A 23,808-nucleotide genomic window follows, 5' to 3' on the forward strand; every position below is an offset into this window, starting at 1 on the left:
GACACCCACAGGTATTTGAAGCTCAGAGTGAGCTGCTCCGCTGACGCCATCTTGGCAGTGCCTGACTCCGCCTCCAAACTCCCAGCTAATCTAAAAATGTGCAAAGAGGTGGAGCGTGTGTGGAGCTGAGACTTCGGTACATGTCGGTTTGTGGCAAGCGTGCACTCACCCACCTGTCACTCGAAGAGGCCACACCCTCAATTCTCCATAACTTTAGTCCTTAATAAAATGTGAACAGGTGAGTTATATAAACAGGTGTCATGAAGGAGGAAATTAGTTCTAGAGACCAAAACAGTTTTTGTACCAGGCTGTAAACATGTTGATTTCTGCTGTAAAGTTGGACATTTTAACATGGGAGTCTGTGGGGACTGACTCACTGTTGGAGCCAGACTCTAGTGGTCGTTAGAGGAACTGCAGGTTTTGGCTCTTCAGTGTTGATGCTTCATTTTCCAGCCCTGGAGGTTTCAGTGGTGGAACAAGTACTGACACCAGTAAATAGTAATAACACATGATCAAACTGCCGAAAATACTAAAAATACCTGCAGAAAACTAAAGTAAAAAGCATTCATGCAAAATGGCTCAAATCAGAGTAAATCATAGAATTATTATTATTATTGTTGAGGCTTTAACATGGAAGCAGCATTTTAATTTTGTCAAGGTGAAGCTGTTTTAACTGCTGTCAGATAAATGTAGTATAAAGTAGCACAAAACGGAAATACTCAAGTAAAGTACAAGTACTTCAAAGCTATACTGAAGTACTTAGTTGCTTTATCTCTGGGAATATCTATGTTCAGATCACACACATCATGCTGCTGATACTTTTGTACTTTTACTTTATAATGATAATTTGAAATGCAGGAGTTTACTTGTAATGGAGTATTTTTATAGTCTGCTATTGATACTTTAATACTTTAAATTAAGGTATTGATACTTTAATTCCACCGCTGAGCATTTGATTGCAAAGGAAACCCAAGTTCCTTTATTGTTATGTTTCATTTCCACATGGTCCAGGCTGAGACTGCAGTGATTTTAATTCATAATGAGAGTGTGTGTGTGTGTGTGTGTGTGTGTGTGTGTGTGTGTGTGTGTGTGTGTGTGTGTGTGTGTGTGTGTGTGTAATCCATTGAAAGTGGAGTGACTCACGGTTTGAAAGTGTCATTGTGCCATTTCATACGGACCCCCACCTTTTTCTCTCTCACTGATAACGCTTCAAGACACACACACACACACACACACACACACACACACACACACACACACACACACACACATCACTCTGTCAGGTTGCCACGCTGTCTGCACTGACAGCAACCCCTGACATTTACATGCGTTGGGGACAGGACATTTTTCAGGGAGCACAACAGGGAGCAAAAGGAGGGGAAAGGATGAGGAAGATGAAGGAAGATGAAGGGCACTGAGCTGTTAAGTATGTGAGTCATTTAAATATCCTTACTCAGCAGCCGCGGCCTGATCACATGTGATGTTTAAAGCTCGGACACAGTCATACACCTAATACCTGACACAGCTCAGGTTAACCTCTTTTAAAACCCCTTAAACACAGATTTATGACCTTGTTTAATTAGCGATAAAATGTTTTCACTGTGCAGAGAAAGTCAAATATGATTTAACATGGGCGCTACTTTCTCTCCTGACTGTCAGCAAACACCTTGCAGGGTCAGTCAGGGAGGGAGGTGGCGTCTGTCTCAGCGGCCCGGTTGGACCAGAGGCAAGAAGTCGAGGTCGCGCTCTCCTCTTAACAATGTTCTTGTCAAACGATAATGAGCGCGCTTCTCTGCAGTGGAAATGTCTCCAGGCGCGCACGCTGCAGCCCAGACCGCTGTAACACATTACAGCTAGCAGTTTGCCTTCCGCAGTCAGGCCCCAATTAACACCCTGTTTTCAAGCACAAGCAGCTGCACATGTACACACACAACAGCGCCTGTGCACTTGGACAAGGACCAGCAGATGTTTGGGAGTCTCAGGGCCAGAGGCGCTGGCACAGCAGTAGGTGTCATAGAGCTGAAATGAATCACGGCTAATCACATTAGCTGCTCTCGGAGCTTTTAAAAGGAGTGGCTCTCCATTTGGACGGGAAATGAAATCTCTGTGGCCGCGTCTCACAGGTAGTTTTATGTTGGCAGTAAGACTCAGTCACTGATTTTTGAAGCACAAGAGTTTACATGAATATATAATCTGTGAAAGAACGACGCACATCCCGTGTTTGAGAGGGAGCAGCATAAAACCACCTCAGTGTCTGCAACTATCAGCTGTTTTCATTATTGAGTTATTTTTTTGATTAATCAATTAATGGTTTGGTTTATAGAATCATCTTCAAATGTCTTATTGTGTCTGATCAACAGCCCAAAACCCCTAAATGTTCAGTTTACTCTCAAATTTGACAAAGACAATGATCAAAAACTCACATTTAAGAGGCTGGAACCAGAAAATATTTAGTATTTTTCATCTTTTGCATCTTAAAAAAAGTGCGTTGACAGTTTCTCATATGGGATCAATAAAATAGCGATCACTCTTAAAACCCTGTGGAGTCAGTGTGTAAAGCTGTCAGAAAAATAACACAGGAGGCTTTAAAATTATACACAGCTTTAGTTCTGATCATTCAGAGTATGATCAAAGAAAAGTTTCAGGTTGTAAAAAATATTGTTTCATGTTCATACAAACAAAAAACAGCTGAAAATGTTAGAAATAAAGCTCTTAAGTTACAGTCTATTTCATTCTTCAACTTTTTCATCATAAATCTGACAGCAAATATTAATTAATGTTATAAACTCACTTTTTTAAAACTGTCTTTTACTAAATGATGGCCTGCAGATGTGAATTACATCACATTTGAAAGCCCCACATCAGCATTTCTTCCAGTTTGTCTCTTCATGACTACATAAATAAAGAAATATTTAATAATCAATAAAGACTCCAGAGTTAATAGCTAACATTTGCTAATTAGCATGGAACACAAGCTGGTGCGAACGCCTTTAGCTTTGCAGGTTTTTTTCAGACATAAATCAGATGAGCAGTTTGACCTGTTGATGGCACCAGAGGGAAAGTTAGAGGGAGAGTTCATTATTTTCTGGGCAACATGAACGTCTTCATCAAATCTTCGATCTTCGATCACAAACTGATCGAACAGTTGTGGAGACTTTCCACAAAAAAGCCACTCATGTCAGTCCCATGAAGAGAAGACAGCTACAGCCACAACAACATTCAGGACAACAGCTCGACTCATCTGCACAACTCCGAGGATTAAAACAGGTCATCTCCCTCACTGATAAAGCAGTTTGTTTGTTTTTAAAGCTGTGGTGAAGCCGTGCACGCGCCCGCCTCTCTCCTGTACATGCACGGACTCTCCTGTATGCCGGACACAGGTAGATTTAATCCTCACAGCCCTCCCGCAGCAGCACAGCAGCTGTTTGAGTTTCACCTAAAGCCTTAAGCGCCGTGGTTCACAATTATGCATGCAACAAATATAGCTACCTTGATCTAATCTTGCATAACTTAAGCTCTTTAAAAATAGGTACAAAGGCCTCCTTACAGTGTTTCTGAATACATCAAAAACATGGCTGCAGCCTGGCGCGCACAGCAGAATTATAAATAGGGAAATATTGTCCTCGTGTGGTTCTGAATCTTTGCTGACGAGTTTGGAAAGGAGAGAGAAGTTATCTTTCGATTTGGTGAAAAAAAAAAAAAACCCTCATCTTTCTGTAGAATATTTTCTCTGCTGAAACCACGAGCTCAGTTTCTGACACCAAAGTGATCAGAGCGTTTGCATGAACAGTCCCGGCTGGTGAACGTCCCTTCCCATTTTCTACCAGGATCATGATGGGAAGCCACAAAATTAACAAAACAGACACATTTGAATGGAAGAAAAAAAAAAAAGAAAGACAACTGCATTTGGAAATTTGGTTTCTGTAAAAACCTTACAGACGGTCACACTGGAAGCTTTCCCACCACGTGTAGAAATGTGTGGTGATAATTAGGACTGAACGGCTCATCTTCCTCCCTCCCTCCTCCTCCTCCTCCTCCTCTTCCTCCACACGTCTTTGCATGTTTAGAATAATGCCGCTTAAACTTCATGACAAATAATAACAGTTGTGTCTCCAGGTTTACCTCTCTGCTGGGATCAGTGTTGTGTTTATTGTTGCAGAGTCAGGAGCAACTTGCTTTTTGAAATGTGAAATAAAAAGGGTTTTTATGCTGAAGATTATTGACAGATCACTGAGATAATTCAATTAAAACATTTAAAATGGGGAAAAAAATCATTTCTTGGCACTAAATTCTAAAAATGTTTATTCGTTAGGTTAACAATTACAAGATGTTGGTGCTGTGAAACACAGATGATCAGGATTTAGAGAAAAATCTAAAATTGTGTCAAAAAAAAATCAAACTCTGTCTTCCGAGTCCCGATTCCTTCAAATCTTAATCTGCAAGAAAGTTCGTTAACTTGTCAACCTTCCTGATCTTTAGTTGATTAATGTGAGAAAAACAATTAGTCTGTGCAATTTATATTAAACTCAAGTAAATATAATCAGAACAATGTGTGTAAATATAGTTTCTATAACTCAGAGTAAATTGACAGGAGTAGAAATTTTCTGTTGTTATTCTACAGAAGTAAAAGTTTTAAATTGGATGAACTGAACTCAAGAAATTAAATTAGAAGTTGTATTGAAATTTGGAGTTTCCTCATCTGTGTGGCCCTCAGGCTCTAGTTAGAGACTGATGAACAAAATGCATGTCATTTGCTCACAGACGATCACTTGGTCACAGCTCAGACGTGCATTATTAACTTAATCACCTCATTGTGTGTTATTGTGTGTGACAGCGTCTTCAGTGGCTCCGTGCTGCTTCAGTCCTGAATGTTTTCCAGCTGTGTTCCTGTCCTGAGATTTTAGTGTCTCCTCAGTTCTGCTCTTTTTGGAGGTTTTGGCCTTTTTGTCCGAGCTGCGTTTTCACTTTTCACGCCACTTACACTCTGTGTGTATATTTGTGTGTGTGTGTGTTTTGGCTTCAGGTCTAGGTGGACGATGAACAGGTCTGGCGGCCCCCTGGGGGAGGAGCTCACGGATGAGGAGAAGGAGATCATCAACAGCGTCCTGGCTCGTGCGGCCTTGATGGAGGCCACAGAGCAGGAGAGGATCGGGTGAGAGAGGAAACTGTGGTCTAATGTTGTCTAGACGCAGATGCAGATACAAATGCAGATGTGGACGCAGACGCAGATGCAGAAGCAGATGCAGATGCAGATAGAGATGCCGATAGACATGCAGAGATAGATAGTGATGCAGATAGAGATGCAGATGCAGAAGCAGAAGCAGATGCAGATAGAGATGCAGATGTAGATAGTGATGCAGATGCAGAAGCAGAAGCAGATGCAGATAGACATGCAGATATAGATAGTGATGCAGACACAGAAGCAGAAGCAGATGCAGAGAGAGATGCAGATGCAGATGCAGAGAATCAGACACAGATGCAGATGCTGACAGAGATCCAGATAGAGATGCAGACTCAGATGCAGATAGAGATGCAGATAGAGATGCTCTGTGAGTTGCATGATTATTGGTCTAACAACTTGTGTCATGTTTTGTCATTTATCTGCGTGAGTTCTCAGGCGTCTTTCCAGTCGTCTGGACAACATCAAGAAGACGGCGTGTGGTGACGGACAGTCGCACTGCCTGCTGTGTGGGGCGTCATTCGGACCGCAGGGGGTCACAGCTGTCCTCTGTGTGCAGTGTAAAAAGGTTGGTGGACGTCTGTCTTAAGGCAGAGAGAAAACAGACTCCACAGTAGCAGAGAACGTGTCGCCAGAGGTCGTAGGGACTGAGCTTCTGTTTACTATATTTTCTATAGTGTTGTGTTGCTCCTTAGAGGTTTCCTATGGCGATGAGCAGCCAGTGGCCCGTACGCTAACTTGTTCTGACACACACTGTGTCTTCCCTGGTCTTGTGCATCACACTCTGTTTCTTGTTGCTCTCAGTGACTAAGGCGAGGTTAATGCCATGTGAACTGTAAAAATATATGTGCTCTGTGCACCTGCTGTCAAACACTGAATCTGAGCGGGACTCTGCGCCTCCGTATGTGCATCTTGTCGTGTTTTTGCCTCTTTGCAGCACATGTGCAGCAAATGTGGCATCAGGAGCAACAGCAGGTCGTGCCCCGCGTGGCTGTGCAGAATCTGCAGTGAACACCAAGAGGTGAGTGGAGGGAAAATCTGCCGAAAAAAAAAATTCATGATGCCAAATTATCCCATTATGTCATTCTCCTGCCTCCAGAAGCAAAACGTTTCTCATGACATGAACCATTTTCTAGCTTTTAGACTCGCCTTTCAGCACAGAATTGCATTTCACCGTCCACTGGCCTGGAAAATTACCCTCCATTGATACGCCCTCCGTTTTCAAAAGGAATAATAGGTGTTTATTTCAGCCCTTATTTAATTTTTAAAAAATACAGATAGTATTTTTGATCAATATAAAACATGAACAAAAAGGTCTGCTCTCTGATGCAGTTGCACAGTGCTCTTCTGATGATGCTGCTGTGTTTGTTGAGGTCTCTGCCTGGGGGGGGGGGGGGGGGCACACTCTTTAAATAAATGCTCTCTCCTGTCAGTCACGCGCAGGATAACTCCTCTGTAATGCTGCGAATACACAGCGGTCCTGTGTCTGTTTCACAGCACAAAAGAAAAGAAGAAATAAACTGTAATTCGCCAGTGAGATCACACACACGAGAACAATCACACGAATCGACGGATGAGCTCCAAGAAAACGACAACATCGTCGTGACTCTGTTACCGGGTGGGAAGGGTTAACTCTCTCTGAATACAGCTGCCTGCTGAGCACAGAACCGATGCTCTGAAACACATCAGTGAAGTTGTGTCTGGAGGATAAACAATGAGTTGAAACGCTCTTTAAAGCTCCATGAATGTGAAGGGAGCTGCAGGTTCATCACTATTGGTAATCTATGTCACATTGTCATGCTATACATTGTTAAAGAGGTATTGATTATAGCTGTTTTAAAGCTTCACGGATCAATATTTTCTATTTACAATGGATCAACTGACTAATTGTGTTGAGGAAGTGGTTTCCTTCAGCTCTACGCACCATTTTAGCCTTTTTCGGCTCATTGTTTTGTTTCCCTCTCATCGGCATCGTTTCCAGCAGCAGACAGATGTTTTCAGGGAGAACGCTCTGATCAGCTGGAGAACGTTTACAAACATTTAGCAGATAAAAGAGTCAGATATGTTTTTCATCAGGAGCCGGTGGAGACCAAACACAGAGCAAAAAGAGCGGGAATACTGGACTGACCTTCATCAGGTAGAAACAGAAACAAACAAAAAGAAAACAATTAATAATTAGAGAGACATTTAGTATTAAGTTTGGTTGATTGACACACACACACACACACACACACACACACACACGCACGCACACACACACACACAGCTTTGGTGTTTGTGGCTTTTCCAAACTAATTTCTCTCTTTTGGCTAAAGTTCAAATTTTTCTGATTCTGATATTTTCGGTGGGAAGATGAAAAACCAAACTCAAGCTTCAAAACGTCGCCTCAGAAACACGTGGATGATGTCATGGTGCTACATCTTTATTTTTTCTATTGTTTTAAAGGTCAGCCATTGTGTGTCTGCAGAACCGTGATTACACTGTACTGTTTCATATAAACCCAGCAGTTTCCATCCTTAACTAGACTTCACCGTGTGTTCCCGCAGATACACAAGCGTTCAGGAGCTTGGTTCTTCAAGGGACGAGACCAGCAGGGTCTTCCCGCCCCCCTCCCTCTGTCCACACCTCGACAGTCCAGCACTGAGAGCAGCTCTGCTCCGGCGGCCGGCGCTGGACCGCAGGAACCTGCAACACGTCCTCCGGGACACGGTAACCCGTACAAAGACATTCAGTTTCAAACTCTGGTGTGGATTTACTCATAGACCAAGACAATGATGAGCATGTAGAGCAGCAAGAATACAATTCACTGGAACCCACTTAAATACTCTCATATACCACATAAGTATATTTGAAGAACATTATTAGTTTTGGAGCTAAATTTAAATTTAAATACCAGAAAAATATATTAAAGTGTCGTAATCCTCTAGTAGGACTAATAGGAAGTACTACGTCAACAGTAAGTGTATTATTTCTAAGAATACACAATAGTGTACAAGAATTACATTATTCAAAATATTATTTATGGATTTTCATATATTATTATGAAGTATACTTAAAGTGTTAATGTTAGAGTTTCATTTCGTTAGCCTACATGTTTAGATATATTATATTAAAGCTATATATATTATATTAGTATAAGTACACATGAAACATTAATAGTCAGTATTACTTGGGTTGTAAGTGAATCCACAGTAGAAATAAAAAATCTATTCAAAATCATTAGTGCATTAATTAAAAGTATTGATCTGTTTAAAAGTGTTGATGTAATAATTTAAATTTTATGACGTTTTTACCAACGTGTCTTTGATACGATGACACAGTATAATTGGTGTTTGAAAGCACTTAGAATAAATAAACTAACAGTCAGAACTACTTTGAGAATAGAAAAGTCTATTCTTGGCAAATGGCAAATAACGGTGTTCATGTTTCATTCCAACACAATCATGGAGACACACTGGCCACGGGTCATGACTGTCTGATGTTATTACAGAACGCGCCGCACAAAATGAAACTGGCACAAAACTCCAGTGCCATGGTGCGTTAGCTCCTGATGCCAAGTTGGCCGCTGCAGCCCTGATGTCACTTTTGGCCTACATTTGAAAATCATGTGCAAACACTGGTTTTAGTAGTAGCACCACTTTTATTACGGCTATGTGGTTACACCCGCTTCAGTTAAGCAACTAAACTTGCTTCATGTTTGGAAATGATGCCAAATGCAACTTGACGCTGCTGAGGAAGATTTTTTGCAATTCTGACATCGCTCTAAAAATTTACATTGGCTCCCAATTTAATTTCGCAACGATCCTTTTTACGAACTAAACTTTGCACGAGCTGGCACCGCCGTACTTTATAAAGGCCACTTCTGTCCTAACGCGTCCGTGCGACACAGAATCATCCTGGCTGTAGGTTTCATTGTTGGGAGAGAAAATAAATTCAATTTCATGTGTCCAGAAAAGAAATAATTAACACTATTTCCAACATAATCCACAAAAAAGATTCCTGTCTTCCTGGAGATTTGGATTCTTTGGTCTTTTTCCCAAAAGCTTTGTCCCTGAGAACTCATGACAGGAAGTTGGTTAAACCTCCTGAAGTGTTAGAAAAGACTTTACACCTTCAGTTTCATTAACAAGCCCTGAAAAACAAACTCTCATTATCGTCCTGTTACATGTTTTATCTGCTTAAGTAACTTATTATTCATCCATAACTATAATATATACTGTGATATTTCATGCCCCTGACACACAGGGAGGGTTAATCTCTGCCTGTTACAAGCGAAACGTCTTTGTGTTTGTGAACCATCTTGGCGTCTTTGGATCAATGAACTTCCTTCTTGTGTAGAAACTGAAAGACTTACACACATGATCAAACAAAAAAAGTCATATTTTCATTCAAATACAGGATTCATTTCTCAGATTTTGGGAATCAATATCTGCCAAACTAATTTCATGAGTTTGATCTTTACCAAATGAGACTGTATCCTCTTTTCATTCTGTTTATTTAGTTTGATTTACAGATATGTAAACACGCATATAAACGTGTTGATATATGTTTAATAGTATTTTATTATAATTTTGTAAACCATCATTTTGGTGGTGAGCAGAGCTGATGGCTGGGGGTTGGGAGGGAGGGAGGGAGGGAGGTACACCACTCTGGAAAAGAAAAGAAATGTGCAACAGAGAAAAAGAGAGAGAGAGAGACTGAGATGTAGAAAAGAGCGTGATGGACCTTTTAAAATGTCATCGGTCATGAGAGCGGTGATATCGGTGTAAAGGAGAGTGCTGGTGCGAGCGGCGGCCGCGGCGGCGGAGGTGAAACTCTTGTTGTGTCTCCTCAGAGCTCGGCACAGAGCCACAGCAGCAGCGGTCCCGTGGATCAGAACAATGGGAGCAGACGGCAAGAACAACAGCTGACAGCTATAATGAGAGTCAGTCCCGTCCAGCAGCTGTAATGAAGACAGAGGGACATGTGTTGGCCTCCAAACCACCCCGGGCGAACGCACAGCAGGCAGCCCCCACCTCAGGTAAGGAAGCGACGCTCCCTTCTAAGAATAAGCCCCACGCTTCCGGGCAGCGTTCAAAAACATTCAACATCAACGTCACTGTCTGAGGAAGATGTTTCAGGCTTCAGAGTTTGTGCCTTTTCGTCTCTGGCTCCAGCTGCACAGCTTTCAGACAGGCAAGAGACGGCGGCCGCTCCAGCTGTGGAGGACAAGAGACAACCTGTTGTCTCCAGCTCCGTTTCGTCTCATGTTCCTGCGACCAGAGCCGCTCCACCTGCCCACCCCCCCGCCGACAATCCCACTCCCCCGAGACCAGCTCCAGGTCGAACACAGGACGAGGACAATGACTACGACTCAGACGATGGAAGTATGATTGATTATTTTCCTAAAGTGAACCCCCTGATCTGAAGGAGGAGAAGGTGTCCCACACGTTTAGCTTTTTACTCCTTTTATCACTTGAAATAGTGTCAGCTCCTCCTGGAGCGTCTACAGCTGCTGCAGACGCTCCCAGTGGAGCGATGACAAGTGACAAATCAATGTTTATCTGCTTCAGAGGGAAACTGGTTTCTGTAACAGGAGCCCAGTTAAAAATCAGATTCTTCTTCTCTGTCGGAGTCTGACGTTTTCCTGTGTGTTTGTTCTGGCAGCGACTCTGGGATGTCTGGAGTTCAGTCTCCTCTACCAACAGGAGAACCACGCCCTGCACTGTTGTATCATTAAAGCTAAGGTAAACACACACACACACACACACACACACACACACACACGATGAGAAGCAACAAAAATATGACAAGATGTGATGAGACTAATGAGATAAGCCAAAATAAGACGAGATGAGACAAGAATAAGACGGCACAAGACAAAACAAGAAATGATGAGGCAAAATAAGAAGAAGACAAGACAAGAAAAGATTAAAGATGGGACAAGATGAGACAAGACAAGACAAGACAAAGCCTAACCAATAACTGATTGATTGACTAATTAGAGCTGTAGAGACATGTGTAATCAATGACGGCTGAATGAATGTCTCTGCTGAATCCGTCTCTGTCTCTGTGTCTCAGGGTTTGAAGCCGATGGACTCAAACGGACTCGCTGACCCGTACGTGAAGCTGCACCTGTTACCTGGAGCCAGTAAGGTACAACCACTTTATTTTATACCTCCTGAGGTCTGATGCAGCTGCTGGAAACCAGGTTCACGAGAGCAAAACAATAAAGCTGCAGGCTGCAAAATAAAGATTTAAAAACATCTTCTGCAGAGCCTGAAAACTGTGATTAGTGTCGCTTTAAATAAACTGAATCATGGTGTAAAAGCTGCAGCTAACGCGCTGTGAAGAAACGTGGCGTTCAGTGGGTTTATAACACACACACACACACACACACACACACACACAGCTTATTAGGAGGTGTTGGGGTGTGTTTATTCAATTTGGGATGCTCTCATATTATATAATGCAGCAGTAACCCATCAGCTAATGCTCGTGGCATCAAATAGAAGAGCTCACGCTGTTTGGGACTTGATTTATGACGTGGAGAATTGTCTTTATTGTGTTATTCTCTCGAGTGAAACAGAGCACTTTGTTTGCTCGAAGCGAAGCGGTTTGACGTGTCGATGAGCTCCGGTTCCACGGTTATTTCCAAATTATATTATGTTTCTCCTCTCATGGTTTCTGTCCTCTCCCAGTCCAACAAGCTTCGCACCAAGACACTTAAAACCACTCTGAACCCCGTGTGGAACGAGACGCTCGTCTACCACGGCATCACCGACGACGAAATGTCGCGCAAAACTCTCCGGTAAGAATCGACCGCCACCTGCTTTACCGCCGTCATCGTGGCAGCTACATGACGATGAAAGTATCGTAGAGTGAACTGTCTGTCTTCAGGCTTTCAGTGAGCGACGAGGACAAGTTCGGACACAACGAATTCATCGGGGAGACGCGAGTCGCTCTGAAGAAACTGACGTTCAACCAGAAGAAGAACTTCAACGTTTGTCTGGAGAGAGTGATCCCGGTGAGCCCCGAGGAGCAGATCTCAGGCTGTCGAATGTCAAATGTATTTTTAGATGTTTGACCTAAAGGGTCGGTTCTACGGAAGCCTACAAAGGCCATACTCATGAATATTTCATGATCCCGTTATCTCGAGATAACGGAGCTTTGTTTTCTTGAGATAATGGGATAGTTATTCCGTTATCTGGAGAAAACAGAGCTCCACAAAAAAACATTTGAAAGTGTGGCCTTTCTAGGCTTCCGTACAGTTCACCCAAATCTCTATAAAACAATTTCCTCCTCAAGAAAATAGCTGCTGGAGAAAGACGTTAATGTTAAATTTTTACATGTAATTTATTCATGTTTTGAGAACCACATGGTTCAACAAGTTCATTTTTCTGTTTCTTTAAAACAGCTGCTGACAAAATAATCTCATTTTAAGTGGAAATGTGAACATTTATAATTTCATGACAACGCCATCTACTGATGGAAGATGATCATGTGAGATGATCAAAAGCTCCGGAGCAGCTGAGGTGAGATTGTTTTGTCAGCTGCTGTTTCCAAAGTCAAGAAGGAACTTTGAACCTAAACATTTAAGCCAACATAGACAGGAAGTCCTTAACACTCATCAAACCATAACATAAAACAATAACATGACAGATGAAGATCATGAGAGATGATTGAAACATCCAGAACTGCTACTAAATGGACTATAGGTGATTGTTTTGCTTTGTCAAAAACCTGTTTACAAGCTGAGATAAGTGAGGAAATATGTTATTTTATAATATATATAAAATATTTTTATTTATTTTTTCACTGATCTATAGCACTAGAACCTTTAAAGGAATAGCTCATCATTTTGGGAATTATGATTATTTGCTTTTTTGCCGAGAGTTTGATGAGAAGATCGATATGTATCATGTCTATATGCTAAATATGGAGACAGGAGACAGTTTGGTTAGCTTAGCATAAAGACTGGAAACAGGAAATGGTTCAGCAGATAGTCTAACCCCGCCCCCACTGCAAAACCGCAACTTGTCATTACCTTTGTGTGTTTGTATGGATAAAACAACATATGACTCGTTTTAGTTAAGGGTCTTTCGAGATGCTGATAAGTGGATTTTTGCTTCATTCAAAGTCAAGTTACCAGTTTCCCCTTGTTTCCAGTCTTTATTTTAAGCTAAGCTAACTGTAGCTTCAGAGCCACCATTCGAATATGACACAAGAAAGCAAATAAAACTATTTCCCAAAATGCTGAACTATTCCTTTAATACTGTTTTCTGACTTCTGTCATATTAAATTTTCCAGTCTTGTTTATGTTTTGTTTGTTCTGACTGGTTTTCTTCATGTGCAGGTGAAGAAGGCCGTCGGAGGCTCAGCCCGCGGCATGGCTCTCTATGAGGACGATGTAAGTTACAGGAGGAGTGTGGTGACAGTGAATGCATCCTACTACCAAGGGATGTGTGTGTGTATCCAAAAACCTGGTGTATGTTATTCCTCTGAGCTATAAAGGTATGGATGCTCTGATATGATACCGACCTTATTGAACAGGTCCGGTATCACTGTCAATAGGAAACTCAATGTTTCCGCTATCAGTTACATTCGTTCAGTCAGTCATGATGGGAACTCGTTTTCACTCCCTGCTCTCGTGTTACCTCCCCTAAACATGATCCCAGTGACCCCCCCCCCCCCCGCTGGGAGATGTACAGACTTTAAATTTGGGGAATAAAGATCCCTGATGGTCACAGTCACCGTCCCCAAATACTCACTAGAGCACCAAATGTGGGTTAAAATAGTCCTAAAAATGTCCTCTAACACATTTTTTATTTCAATCTTTTTGTTTGATTTGTTGATAATAATAAAAAATATTTCTAATCTTTTGAGTATGTGAAAAGGAATAAGACACAAAAACAGTGTTCACATAACCTTTACAAAATGTTGAGTTAATCCTGTTGCATAAATCTCACATGTAGATACTTTTGCACTTAAGCGTTTACATTATCCTCCATTAACCTCCTCAGTATAATCCCTTCAGATATGTGCACAGGGCAAAGGAGCATGAGGATCAGTGAAATGGACTGTAGCATTACTTTATGTGTGTGTATGTGTGTGTGTGTGTGTGTGTGTGTGTGTGCAGGTGAATGAGAGTGAGGATTCAGAGGAGAGAGGTCGTATCCTGGTGTCACTGATGTACAACACTCAGCAGGGTCGTCTCATAGTGGGCGTGGTCCGCTGTGCTCACCTGGCCGCCATGGACTCCAATGGATACTCTGACCCGTTCGTCAAAGTGTATGTTTTACCTCACTGTACGGATCAGCTCCGATGTGGACATATGAAAAAAAATGTCTGTATTTTAAATATGAAGCTACAGCTGGGAGATGGTTAGCTTAGCTTAGCATAAAGGCTGGAAACGGTGGGAAACAGCTAGCCTGACTCTGGCTGGATGTAAAAACACATATTGCCAAAACTGTTGAACTGTTCCTTCATCCTGAGCTAGAATGACTCGATCTCCTTCTTGGTGTTTTTGTGCTGTAGATGTCTGAAGCCAGATATGGGGAAAAAAGCTAAAAACAAGACCCAGATAAAAAAGAAGACTCTCAATCCAGAGTTTAATGAGGTCAGTTTTTTCTAAACTGTTTTTATTTGCTAATACTGGACTTTGTCGTCCTCCGCTTACCCCGATTCCAGTTATACATTTTGTAATAAACTCATCTCTGTGTTTCAGGAATTCAGCTACGACATCAAACACGCTGAACTCGCCAAGAAAACCCTGGACATCTCAGTCTGGGACTACGACATGGGAAAGTCCAATGATTTCATTGGTAAGTGCAACTATTGATTTGTAATCACGTTTCCCCTGTTCATCCAGTTTGTCATTTTTACCCATGAATACAGCGTGATGGGAATGTCTGTTGCTTGGCTGGTTGGTCAACTCTGAAATATAAACATACATTCATGGTCCCCAGAGGAAGAATCCTAAATGACTTTGGTCATTTGGTACCTATAAGGGGATATATTGTTATCACATATATACATCTTCAGGATATATAAAGATGTAAGTTTATAACATGTATGAAATAGCCAGAGTAAAATTCGATTCTAATTATTATCTATATGATGAATTTTTATATGTTATAACATTTTACAACTATATATGTTAACAACATATATTTAATTCATATATACAAGTTTATTAAAACAACATATATATATAATTATATATGTTTATGTGTGTTTTTCTTATTAATTGTCATGTCTAGTTTCAAACTTATCACATGATCATCACACATCATCACCATGTTAGCATTGTCGTTGTGAGCGTGTTAGCATGTACGTCAAGGCTTGGTCTTTGCTGACGTGTTGACGCTCACTCCTCTGTCTGCCTCCAGGAGGATGTCAGTTAGGCATCCAGGCTAAAGGAGAGTGTCTGAAGCACTGGTACGAATGCCTCAAGAACAAAGACAAGAAGATCGAGTGCTGGCATGTTCTGCTAAATGACAACTCTGTTCACTTCGAGGATTAAAACATCTTCCTCCTCTCCTGTGGATTTTCTTTCTCTCTTCTTCCTCCCTGTAGAATATTGTCTTCCTGTGAGCACGGGTAGACAGATATTATCCTCTTGCTTTTCATGTAGGTTGTCCCAAAGTAAAAATGTGCAAGCTACATTTCCAGCTGTTTTCAGGTGACCAACATGGATGTCGACCCTGGGGCTCTTTGTAATAAGGAGTGACCACTGAGTAAAACCAGGACGCTGCCATGTTGCCATTTTCACTGGTATCATATCATAAACTTTATCATGTGATAATTAAACCTTACCTGACAGGCGGTAATGATTGAACAGTGATTTATCATATTTTATGGAGAAGATTAAACTTGTTATCATTGTCTTTCAGGCAGTATGTTGTGATGACGTGTGCCTCCAGGGAAATCCCACTTTTCTGTCTGACCTCTCTTATCCTCATGTTGATCTGTGTCATACGAGATCATCGTACTGTGATATCAGCTGATCTATGTGACCACGTTGTCCAAGTGCTTGCATCACCAAAACATGCATTTTTCCACTTGTGTCATTGCGCAGACGTTACCGTGCGTATGTTCAATATTAAACGGGACACGAGCAGGTGTTTTTCGGTTTGCTGAAGCCGATGTGAACAGAACTCTCCCCGTTTGATTTGCATTTGCGTTTCGATGCAGATAAAATGTTGGTCTCGTTCTCACGACTGTCACAACACTGTGTCACCTCCTCCTGTGCATGTGTGAGCTTTCTGTCTTTCTGCTGGAAAAATGCTTCTGCATGACGTCTAATTATGACGAACGAATTCAGTCATGCAACGTAAGCGCTGCTCCAGGAAACCACACGTACATTTGATGGATATATTCTAACTGCAGGTTAATTAAATCGATCTGGTTCAGCTACATTTTTCTCTCTGTGTTCATGTTGATGCATGTCTGAACTCATAGTGTAGCGAACATGTGGCTAATAAATAAAGACATCATTGCACTTCCTTTGCTCTTCCGCCTTTTTTATATACACTGTGACATGGCAGGAAACTTTGGCTGAATCAGGTGAGGTTTGAACCAATCAGCTCAGACGGACACGCAGCTGAGACGTTGGTGAACTTTGACCTCCCTCCTGATAATACCTCTCTCCAAGTGGGTAAAAGTTTACGCGCTTGTTACACTCTGAAAACTTCTGGCCTTGAATTTGAGATAATCCACGTTCTCCCATCCCATCTGCAGATACAACATTTACATTTAATAATAAAGATCCATCAACACAGCTGACCTGACGTAACCCCAAGACGTTCGGACGACAGAGCAAAATAAGCAACTTGTAAATGTGTGAAATTATACATTCATTCAGTAATTTATCTGTAAAACTCACGTCTGCTCTTGTTTTTGTCAGAAAACAGGTGAGAAATAAAATGTAAATGAATAATTTACAGACTTTACTGTCAGTCTGAAGTTATAAATGAATTTAGAGTTTGATCATCTTTAAAAAAAATTTTTTTAATGTTGCTCAGAATGACGTTTAGTTTCTGCTGTTTCCTTGTAAAATTCTGGATATGTTCACCTCACAGTCGCTCTGTGGTCGTCCCGCTCACAGCTCATGTCCACACTGAGGACACAATCTGTGATTTGAGATCACAAATTAGACCAAACTAACCCCCCTCAAGCTCCTGTTACCCTCTCCTGTCACTCAAGGACATGTCATAAAAGTAATTATTATAAGCTGATGTATTTGCTTTAGGGGCGGGGGGTTGGGTGGGGGGGGGTGGGGGGGTAGCATCTGTCTGAATAAACATGACCATAACACTCGTTTATAAAGGAATTATCTGAAATAAAAACTAGAGAATTTCAGTATCATTTTCAGTCTCGTTCAAATTCAGTCCATCGAGATGAATAAAGACTACATCAGTGTTAATTAAACAGGTTGAATCACTCAAAAAATATCTGACGGAAGCTGAAGTTTTACGTTTTATACTTTACAACAAACCTTCCTTGTGATTTTCCATAAATGTGCTGTAGATTAGTGACTGTAGAAAAATGATTGGAGGAGAGACAGAGGCTCGACCTCCTCTTGACTGCAACACGCTCCCCTCAACATATCAAAATAATATCTCCATATTCATTTATTATATATTTCATTGCTAATATTTGTTTAGTCATATACACCAATTTAAACCTTAATGTCTTAATGGAAATTCCAGTAAACCCTGATACAGAGACAGGACAGTTGACCTGCATGTGAATGTTTTACTAAACTGCATCGAAAGGACACTGAAAATAAAACACCTGACAAACACCACAGATAAATGAAGTCATCCACTTCACTGACATGAAAGAAGCACACCTCGAACACAGTTTTATTTTTGTCTGTTTGACCAGAGGAGATCTGTAACAAACACAAACAGACAGAACTGATGCCAGTGACGATGACAACAACAACAACATCACTGAACACTGTCACTGCTACTGACGTTCTGGAGCTTCGGTCAAATCACAGCAGCAGTCACTCGACGGCCTCGGCTGGATAAACACCAGATATCTGTGCAATAAACAAATAATTTCAACATTCAAATATGATGTTCCCGGCACAATTCAATCAAACTCTGAAAGGAGAAGATAATAAACAGATAAACTGAGGTTTTTCTAAGCTCTTGTAACAAGGTGACGTGAGGTTAACTGTTGTAAAGTGCTGCCAAGTGGGGGCGCTGTTCCACGGATATATAGATATATATAACTGGTTATTGCTGTTCACCTTACTGAGTCTGAGTGTAAGGAAGCACCTGACTAAATATTAGATGCTGAATGTTTCTGGTTCATTCCTTCTTTCTGCTGAGCTGTGTGTGTGTGTGTGTGTGTGTGTGTGTTGTTTAGTCTTTACATGAGGTGAGACTAATACCAGGTACCTGATATTACAGGTAGACCACCTGACATTATTCCACTGACCATAAAGTAGTCCAGTCAAGTACATAGACTAACAAACAGATGTGTTTTAATCAATGAGCTTTCTGTTTGCAGTGTTTGTGCTAAGCTAAGTTAGCCACAGTCTGTGGTTTCATACTGACACTTCAACAGTTGTAGTAATAGACCAGCTCTTATCTGCTTGGCCCAAGAAAGTGAAAAAAAAACTGAGGACAGCAAAAGTAACTGGGCAAGAAAACAAATGGCTGTTTGTCTCATGTGGCATTTATCAATCAATATAAATTGATCAGGCTACTTTAAAGCCTTTTGGCAGTCACTTATCAATATTAGTCACATTTTCAGATTGATAAACATATCCTGTGTGTGTGTGTGTGTGTGTGTGTGTGTGTGTGTGTGTGTGTGTGTGTGTGGGGATCAATAGGCCTATGTCATGGTCACTGGCAGAGAGATAGAGAGATAGAGAGAGAGAGAGAGAGAGAGAGAGACTGATGTCTGACTCCTCTGACAGGTCACATGACTCCGGCTGATTTGGATGTTGCGTTTATTTTAGGTCCACTGAAACACCCCCGCGCGCCTCCTCCCCCCTCCTTCTCATTTATAACCGACCTGGAGTCTGTCAATCTGTCATAAGGTCCTCAGTGAGTGAGGCCACAGTTTGTTTTGGTGAAGCTCAGCCTCTTCAGCCTCTTTCATTCAGCCGCTGCTTCCTCCACGCGCCACCATGACGCACATCGCTCCTCTTCTTCTTTTAACTCTCATTTTGACATCTTCACTCTTGGGGTTGGGGGCTGCGGAAACCTCGGTCCTCTGCGCCTGGTCTAAAGTTTTGTCTAACGGAGAAGTGCACTACAGTTTCCTCCGGCGGGGCTCTCCATCCGTGCGGCTCTACCACAGCGCCTGGTCCGGGCAGGAGCGCGCTCTGCTCAGCTGCGCCTGGAGCGACGACGCGGCAGTGATCCACAACTATTTCTCTCTGTGCCTGGAGCGCGCGCACGAGTTTTCCGATGAGCCGGATGAAAATTTCGATGTGGAGTCGATGATTGGGGGCGAGGAGCAGTGCGTCTCTCTGGCTTCTCCAGGGCCCGGGGGGTCCGAGCTCGGGGGGCGCACAGGGAAAAAGCCGATGAGGAGGAGGAGGAGGAGGAACAGCGTCGCTCAGAACAGTCAAGGTCAAGATGAAAGGTCAGAGGTCAAGATCCATAAGCGTGTAAAGCGCGGTTTCATTGTACCCGGGACTCTCTGGTGCGGCTCTGGCAACAAGGCGCCATCATATGCAGATCTGGGTAGGTTGATTTCATATCTCACTCTAAGTTTGTCCATGTATGAGCTTGGTTAGAGCTCATTAGAGAGAGACAATTAGAGGAATAAGAAACAAATATGTTTATTTATTCCTTCTTGAATGTTTGCATTTTGCATTTTCTTGTTCTTCTTTCTTTCAACCTGTTAACACCTCATGTCCACTCCAAGTCTCCTGTGATGAGAGCCACAAGATGTTAAATAGTTCAATATTATATTCATGTAAAAGTCACAGATGGGAAACAATTTATTATTGTCCTTCTATAAAGTTGTGGGACTTGTGACTTATTTTTAAAAAGAAAAGAATTGTAAAATCTGATGCAGCAGAAACTGAGGTGTGCTGACTGTTTGTCCTTAGCACATGGGCTGAGCTCCAGCAAAACTGGATCCTACGTTTCCCATAATGCAACTCAACAGCCTCCTTTATTAGAATTCCTCTGCCTGGCAAATGTCCACATCTTTCAAAATCCTACACCCTCCAGTTGCAGACTTTTTGTTAGAAATGTTGAATTCCTGGTGGCGTGAAGCCGACTCAGCGTCTCTTTAAGTGGAACAAAATCACATTTGTTCATCACAGCGTCCAACACATTTCTCTTTAGACTCTCGAAACAGACAAGGAGAGAAACTCAGAAGCCTCAGGAATAGCAACAGAAGAGAGAGAAGAGAGATTCCTCTTTCAGGACAGGCAGACATGCAGCAGATGTCATATGAACAGAAATGAGCCTAATAACTTAAAGCGGCACTCCGTGATTTAATATTGCACTTCCATGCAGGAAGTGAAGCGGCAGAAGCCGAGACTTCCTGACTTGTGGCCCCCAAATCACTGGATCACTGGAAGTTTAAATACATTTTCTCATGAGCAAACAAACTTCCTTCCTCATAAATTCATCAGATTTTTTTTCTTAAGATTTTTAAACTTGTTTACTTGCTATGAGTTCCCTGCCTTTGTTGTTGCATTGCTGTATTTCTCGGCTGTTTACCCCCACCTGTAGGGCAGTGGAATACAGTGAATCTTGTCAACAGTGTACAGGAACAAACAAAACGGGCACTCGCTCGCTCTACAGCGCCACTAGTGGTCACAAACTCCACAAAATACCTTTAAGTGGTTTTCTCAGACTTGACAACGCTCCTCCAGAGCCACAGAGTCCTGATGACTCATAAACTGCCTTTGTAACTTCAGCGGCGTGTCCCTTTAACTCGCCGATCAAATGTTTATTGCTTCACTTGTTCTGAAAAACTGACTCAGTATAAACACACTTTGAAATTTTGCTGGTAAATGACTTAAGATGCAGGGACGTTTTTAATGATCATTTCATCAGGCTGGAATAAAACTGTCGCCTTATCTCTTGCAGGAGTCTTTGCAGAGACGGACAGCTGCTGCCGGGAACACGACCAGTGCAAATACACCATCCTGTCCTTTCAGTCAGAGTTCGGTGTCTTCAACAGCAACATCTTCACCATGTCTCACTGCGACTGCGACAACAAGTAGGGACTTATTACTGTATCCTCACCACCTCATTTTATCTGTGTGTGCTTTCTTCGATGATTTTTATTTCTAATTCTGGACCCAAAACGACACGTTATAGGTTTCATAGTTGTCTGATGGAGGCGAACGACAGCATCGCTGACGTGGTGGGCTACACCTTCTTTAACCTGCTGAAGATGCACTGCTTTGAGTTCTCCCACCGACTCCAGTGCACAGAGAGAAACTGGTTTGGAATGTAAGTAAAGGTTTAATTTATTTAGTAAGACTGTGGTGTATATAGGTTTGGATCTGGAGCACAAATCAATAAATAAGTTTTGTGATTTATCAGTGATTTAGATGATGTGCAATGTATATATATAACTTCTCGTCTAACTCTCTGCAGGAAAGCAAATAACTGTATTTCCCAAAATTTCAAACACGTCCTTTACATGACTTCAACAGGTGTAAAGAGACTAAAATGGCTCTGTATGCTGATGTCCATCCACCCACACTGTACGAGTCAGAGGTCAGCATTAACAGTACCAGCTCCAACGCCAACGCCACCATACCTGCAGACCCACAGCTCTTCTCCATCACCGCTGCTGCGTCCACCGTCCCTACACCGTCAACGAGCTCACCCTCAGCCTCCATCACTCCTGTCACCAATGTCACCACCTCCACAGTCACAAACACACCGGAGGGACCCAAAGTTTCCGTACCTGAGAACACTTTACCCACCAAAAACCGAACTGAGCCGGATGCTGACACCGCAGGTATTCATTATCACGCACTTCTCTCCAGCACCTCGGTTTATTTCTCTACACAAAAATAACGAAACCAAACATGTCCCTCGATGCCTCCCCCTCCACAGAGATGCAGCTGTCATGTGGTGTCTATAAGGATCTCGATGAGTGCAGGAACAAGATCCTTCCCCAGCAGAGGAGATATGGCCTCCACAACCCAGAGCCCAGGACGCTGTACCACTGCAACTGTACCATCAGGTAAATCTACCATTACCAGTCAATAGATACCAATCAGGCTGAAAATGTAGCTTATTTTTTTTTGCATAAAACTCTGTATTTTATTGGCAAAATCATCCAGTCAAGTCGAGGGGATGAGTCAAACCATGTCTATATTACACAAATTGATCTAATCCCTGGAATAAATATTTCTAGCCCTCTTTGCAGAGAATATACAGACTTTGTGATAATGGTGCACTCACCTTTGTTTCTGTGTATACACAGTATGACAAGGCAGATTTAGTGTGGTGTTTCATAACACAAAGTAGGCCGAAAGCAGTGCACACATACATTCACCGTCACACTCTCTGAATCTGCGCAGAAGTAAAATCTGCTGCGTTTGTTGTTTTTTTTGGCGCGTCTGTCTGTCTGTCTGTCGGTCTCTGATGTTTGTTTTCTCTCGCTGTCTTTCCAGATTTTTCCAGACTTTGGTTAAACAAAGAAAACTGACCGAAGTACAGGCCCTTCTGCTTGGATATGTGTCTCAATCTTGCTTCCTGCCACAGGACTGCACAGCAGGCAAAACGTCAGTATACGAACACAGACGCACTGTAGATATATATCCACACCACCGGGCTATGAGAAAAACACTGAAACACTGTGTGATTTATCAGCTTTTTATATAATATATTATGATAATTATGTAGAGTAGAGGTGGAAGTAACCTTACTGATACAATAATGTAAAAATACTTCAAATCCTGCAATTGAAATCCAACTTAAGTAAAAGTACAAAAATAATATCAGCTATATTCACCTAAAATATCAAGTAAAAGCACTCACTCTGCAGAAATCGTCCCCTGTGGCTGATATATTATTATATCTGACATTATTAGATTGTTGTTGTGAAATGTGGTGGAGTAAAGGTATAAAATTGCATAAAATTGAAATACTCAAGTACAAGCACCTCGAACTTGTACTAAAGCAATAATATCATCACTGCCTCCTCTTTTTTCAACAGCTGTACAGCAGTTCTGGTGAGAGCAGATCTCCCTCCGCTGGAGCAGGGGAGCAGTGCAGAGGTGGAGGAGCAGCACCATCTACAGGCAGTTAGACTGACGCTCAGGAGGCAAAACACCAGGAGGGCGAAAAGAAAAGACAGAGCGGTGAAGCTTCACAGACTGTGTCTCAGGATGACTCGGCCCAAACAAAAGAACAAGACCAGAAAACATGGTCAAAATGCTCAACAGCCGGCTGTTAGAGGGAGAGAGCTTGTCTGAAAGTGACTATCATGGAGACCCAAAGTGTTCAATATTAAATAGAAACATAAGACATCATGAAATTTATAATTATATGAATAAATACAAATAAATATAACCGTGAAACTCTCAAAAATGACTTATTTATTTAATGATGAACACTTTTGATCTCCATTAAATATTGTAGTATTATGTATTTATGTTGTTACATCAGGGAAGTGAAACTGAGTTAAGGCCAAAT

At 41.9% G+C, this 23,808-nt stretch overlaps 2 protein-coding genes across 2 annotated transcripts; both read left to right on the forward strand.

Moving 5' to 3' along the window:
* Positions 1-5,036: 5,036 nt before the first annotated feature.
* Positions 5,037-15,898, forward strand: LOC111217831 (rabphilin-3A-like). Its single transcript, XM_022739815.1, has 15 exons — positions 5,037-5,152; positions 5,618-5,747; positions 6,117-6,200; positions 7,726-7,888; positions 10,014-10,199; positions 10,336-10,545; positions 10,826-10,905; positions 11,240-11,314; positions 11,860-11,969; positions 12,059-12,185; positions 13,515-13,568; positions 14,298-14,449; positions 14,696-14,777; positions 14,886-14,982; positions 15,550-15,898. Exons 1-15 carry the CDS (start codon positions 5,037-5,039, stop codon positions 15,681-15,683), a joined length of 1,800 nt encoding a protein of 599 aa, XP_022595536.1. The 3' UTR covers positions 15,684-15,898.
* A 3,412-nt stretch (positions 15,899-19,310) lies between these two features.
* On the forward strand, positions 19,311-23,597 carry LOC111217832 (group 3 secretory phospholipase A2-like). Its single transcript, XM_022739816.1, has 7 exons — positions 19,311-19,872; positions 21,238-21,370; positions 21,472-21,606; positions 21,813-22,123; positions 22,222-22,351; positions 22,785-22,895; positions 23,330-23,597. The coding sequence occupies exons 1-7, from the start codon at positions 19,311-19,313 to the stop codon at positions 23,586-23,588; spliced, it is 1,641 nt and encodes a 546-aa protein (XP_022595537.1). The 3' UTR covers positions 23,589-23,597.
* Positions 23,598-23,808: the final 211 nt, after the last annotated feature.

This window comes from Seriola dumerili, unplaced genomic scaffold (assembly GCF_002260705.1).
Source record: "Seriola dumerili isolate Sdu_G_001 unplaced genomic scaffold, Sdu_1.0 BDQW01000047.1, whole genome shotgun sequence".
Classification (NCBI taxonomy): Eukaryota; Metazoa; Chordata; class Actinopteri; order Carangiformes; family Carangidae; genus Seriola; species Seriola dumerili.

What these genes read in the sequence shown, in the direction of transcription:
- LOC111217832 (XM_022739816.1), top strand. Translation starts at nt 19,311, where the DNA reads ATGACGCACATCGCTCCTCTTCTTCTTTTAACTCTCATTTTGACATCT. An exon ending in GCCATCATATGCAGATCTGG is followed by an intron (nt 19,873 to 21,237) that starts GTAGGTTGATTT and finishes TATCTCTTGCAG; the next exon opens with GAGTCTTTGCAGAGACGGAC. An exon ending in GCCGGATGCTGACACCGCAG is followed by an intron (nt 22,124 to 22,221) that starts GTATTCATTATC and finishes CCCCCTCCACAG; the next exon opens with AGATGCAGCTGTCATGTGGT.
- LOC111217831 (XM_022739815.1), top strand. Translation starts at nt 5,037, where the DNA reads ATGAACAGGTCTGGCGGCCCCCTGGGGGAGGAGCTCACGGATGAGGAG. An exon ending in GTTGTATCATTAAAGCTAAG is followed by an intron (nt 10,906 to 11,239) that starts GTAAACACACAC and finishes TCTGTGTCTCAG; the next exon opens with GGTTTGAAGCCGATGGACTC. An exon ending in GTCTGGAGAGAGTGATCCCG is followed by an intron (nt 12,186 to 13,514) that starts GTGAGCCCCGAG and finishes CTTCATGTGCAG; the next exon opens with GTGAAGAAGGCCGTCGGAGG.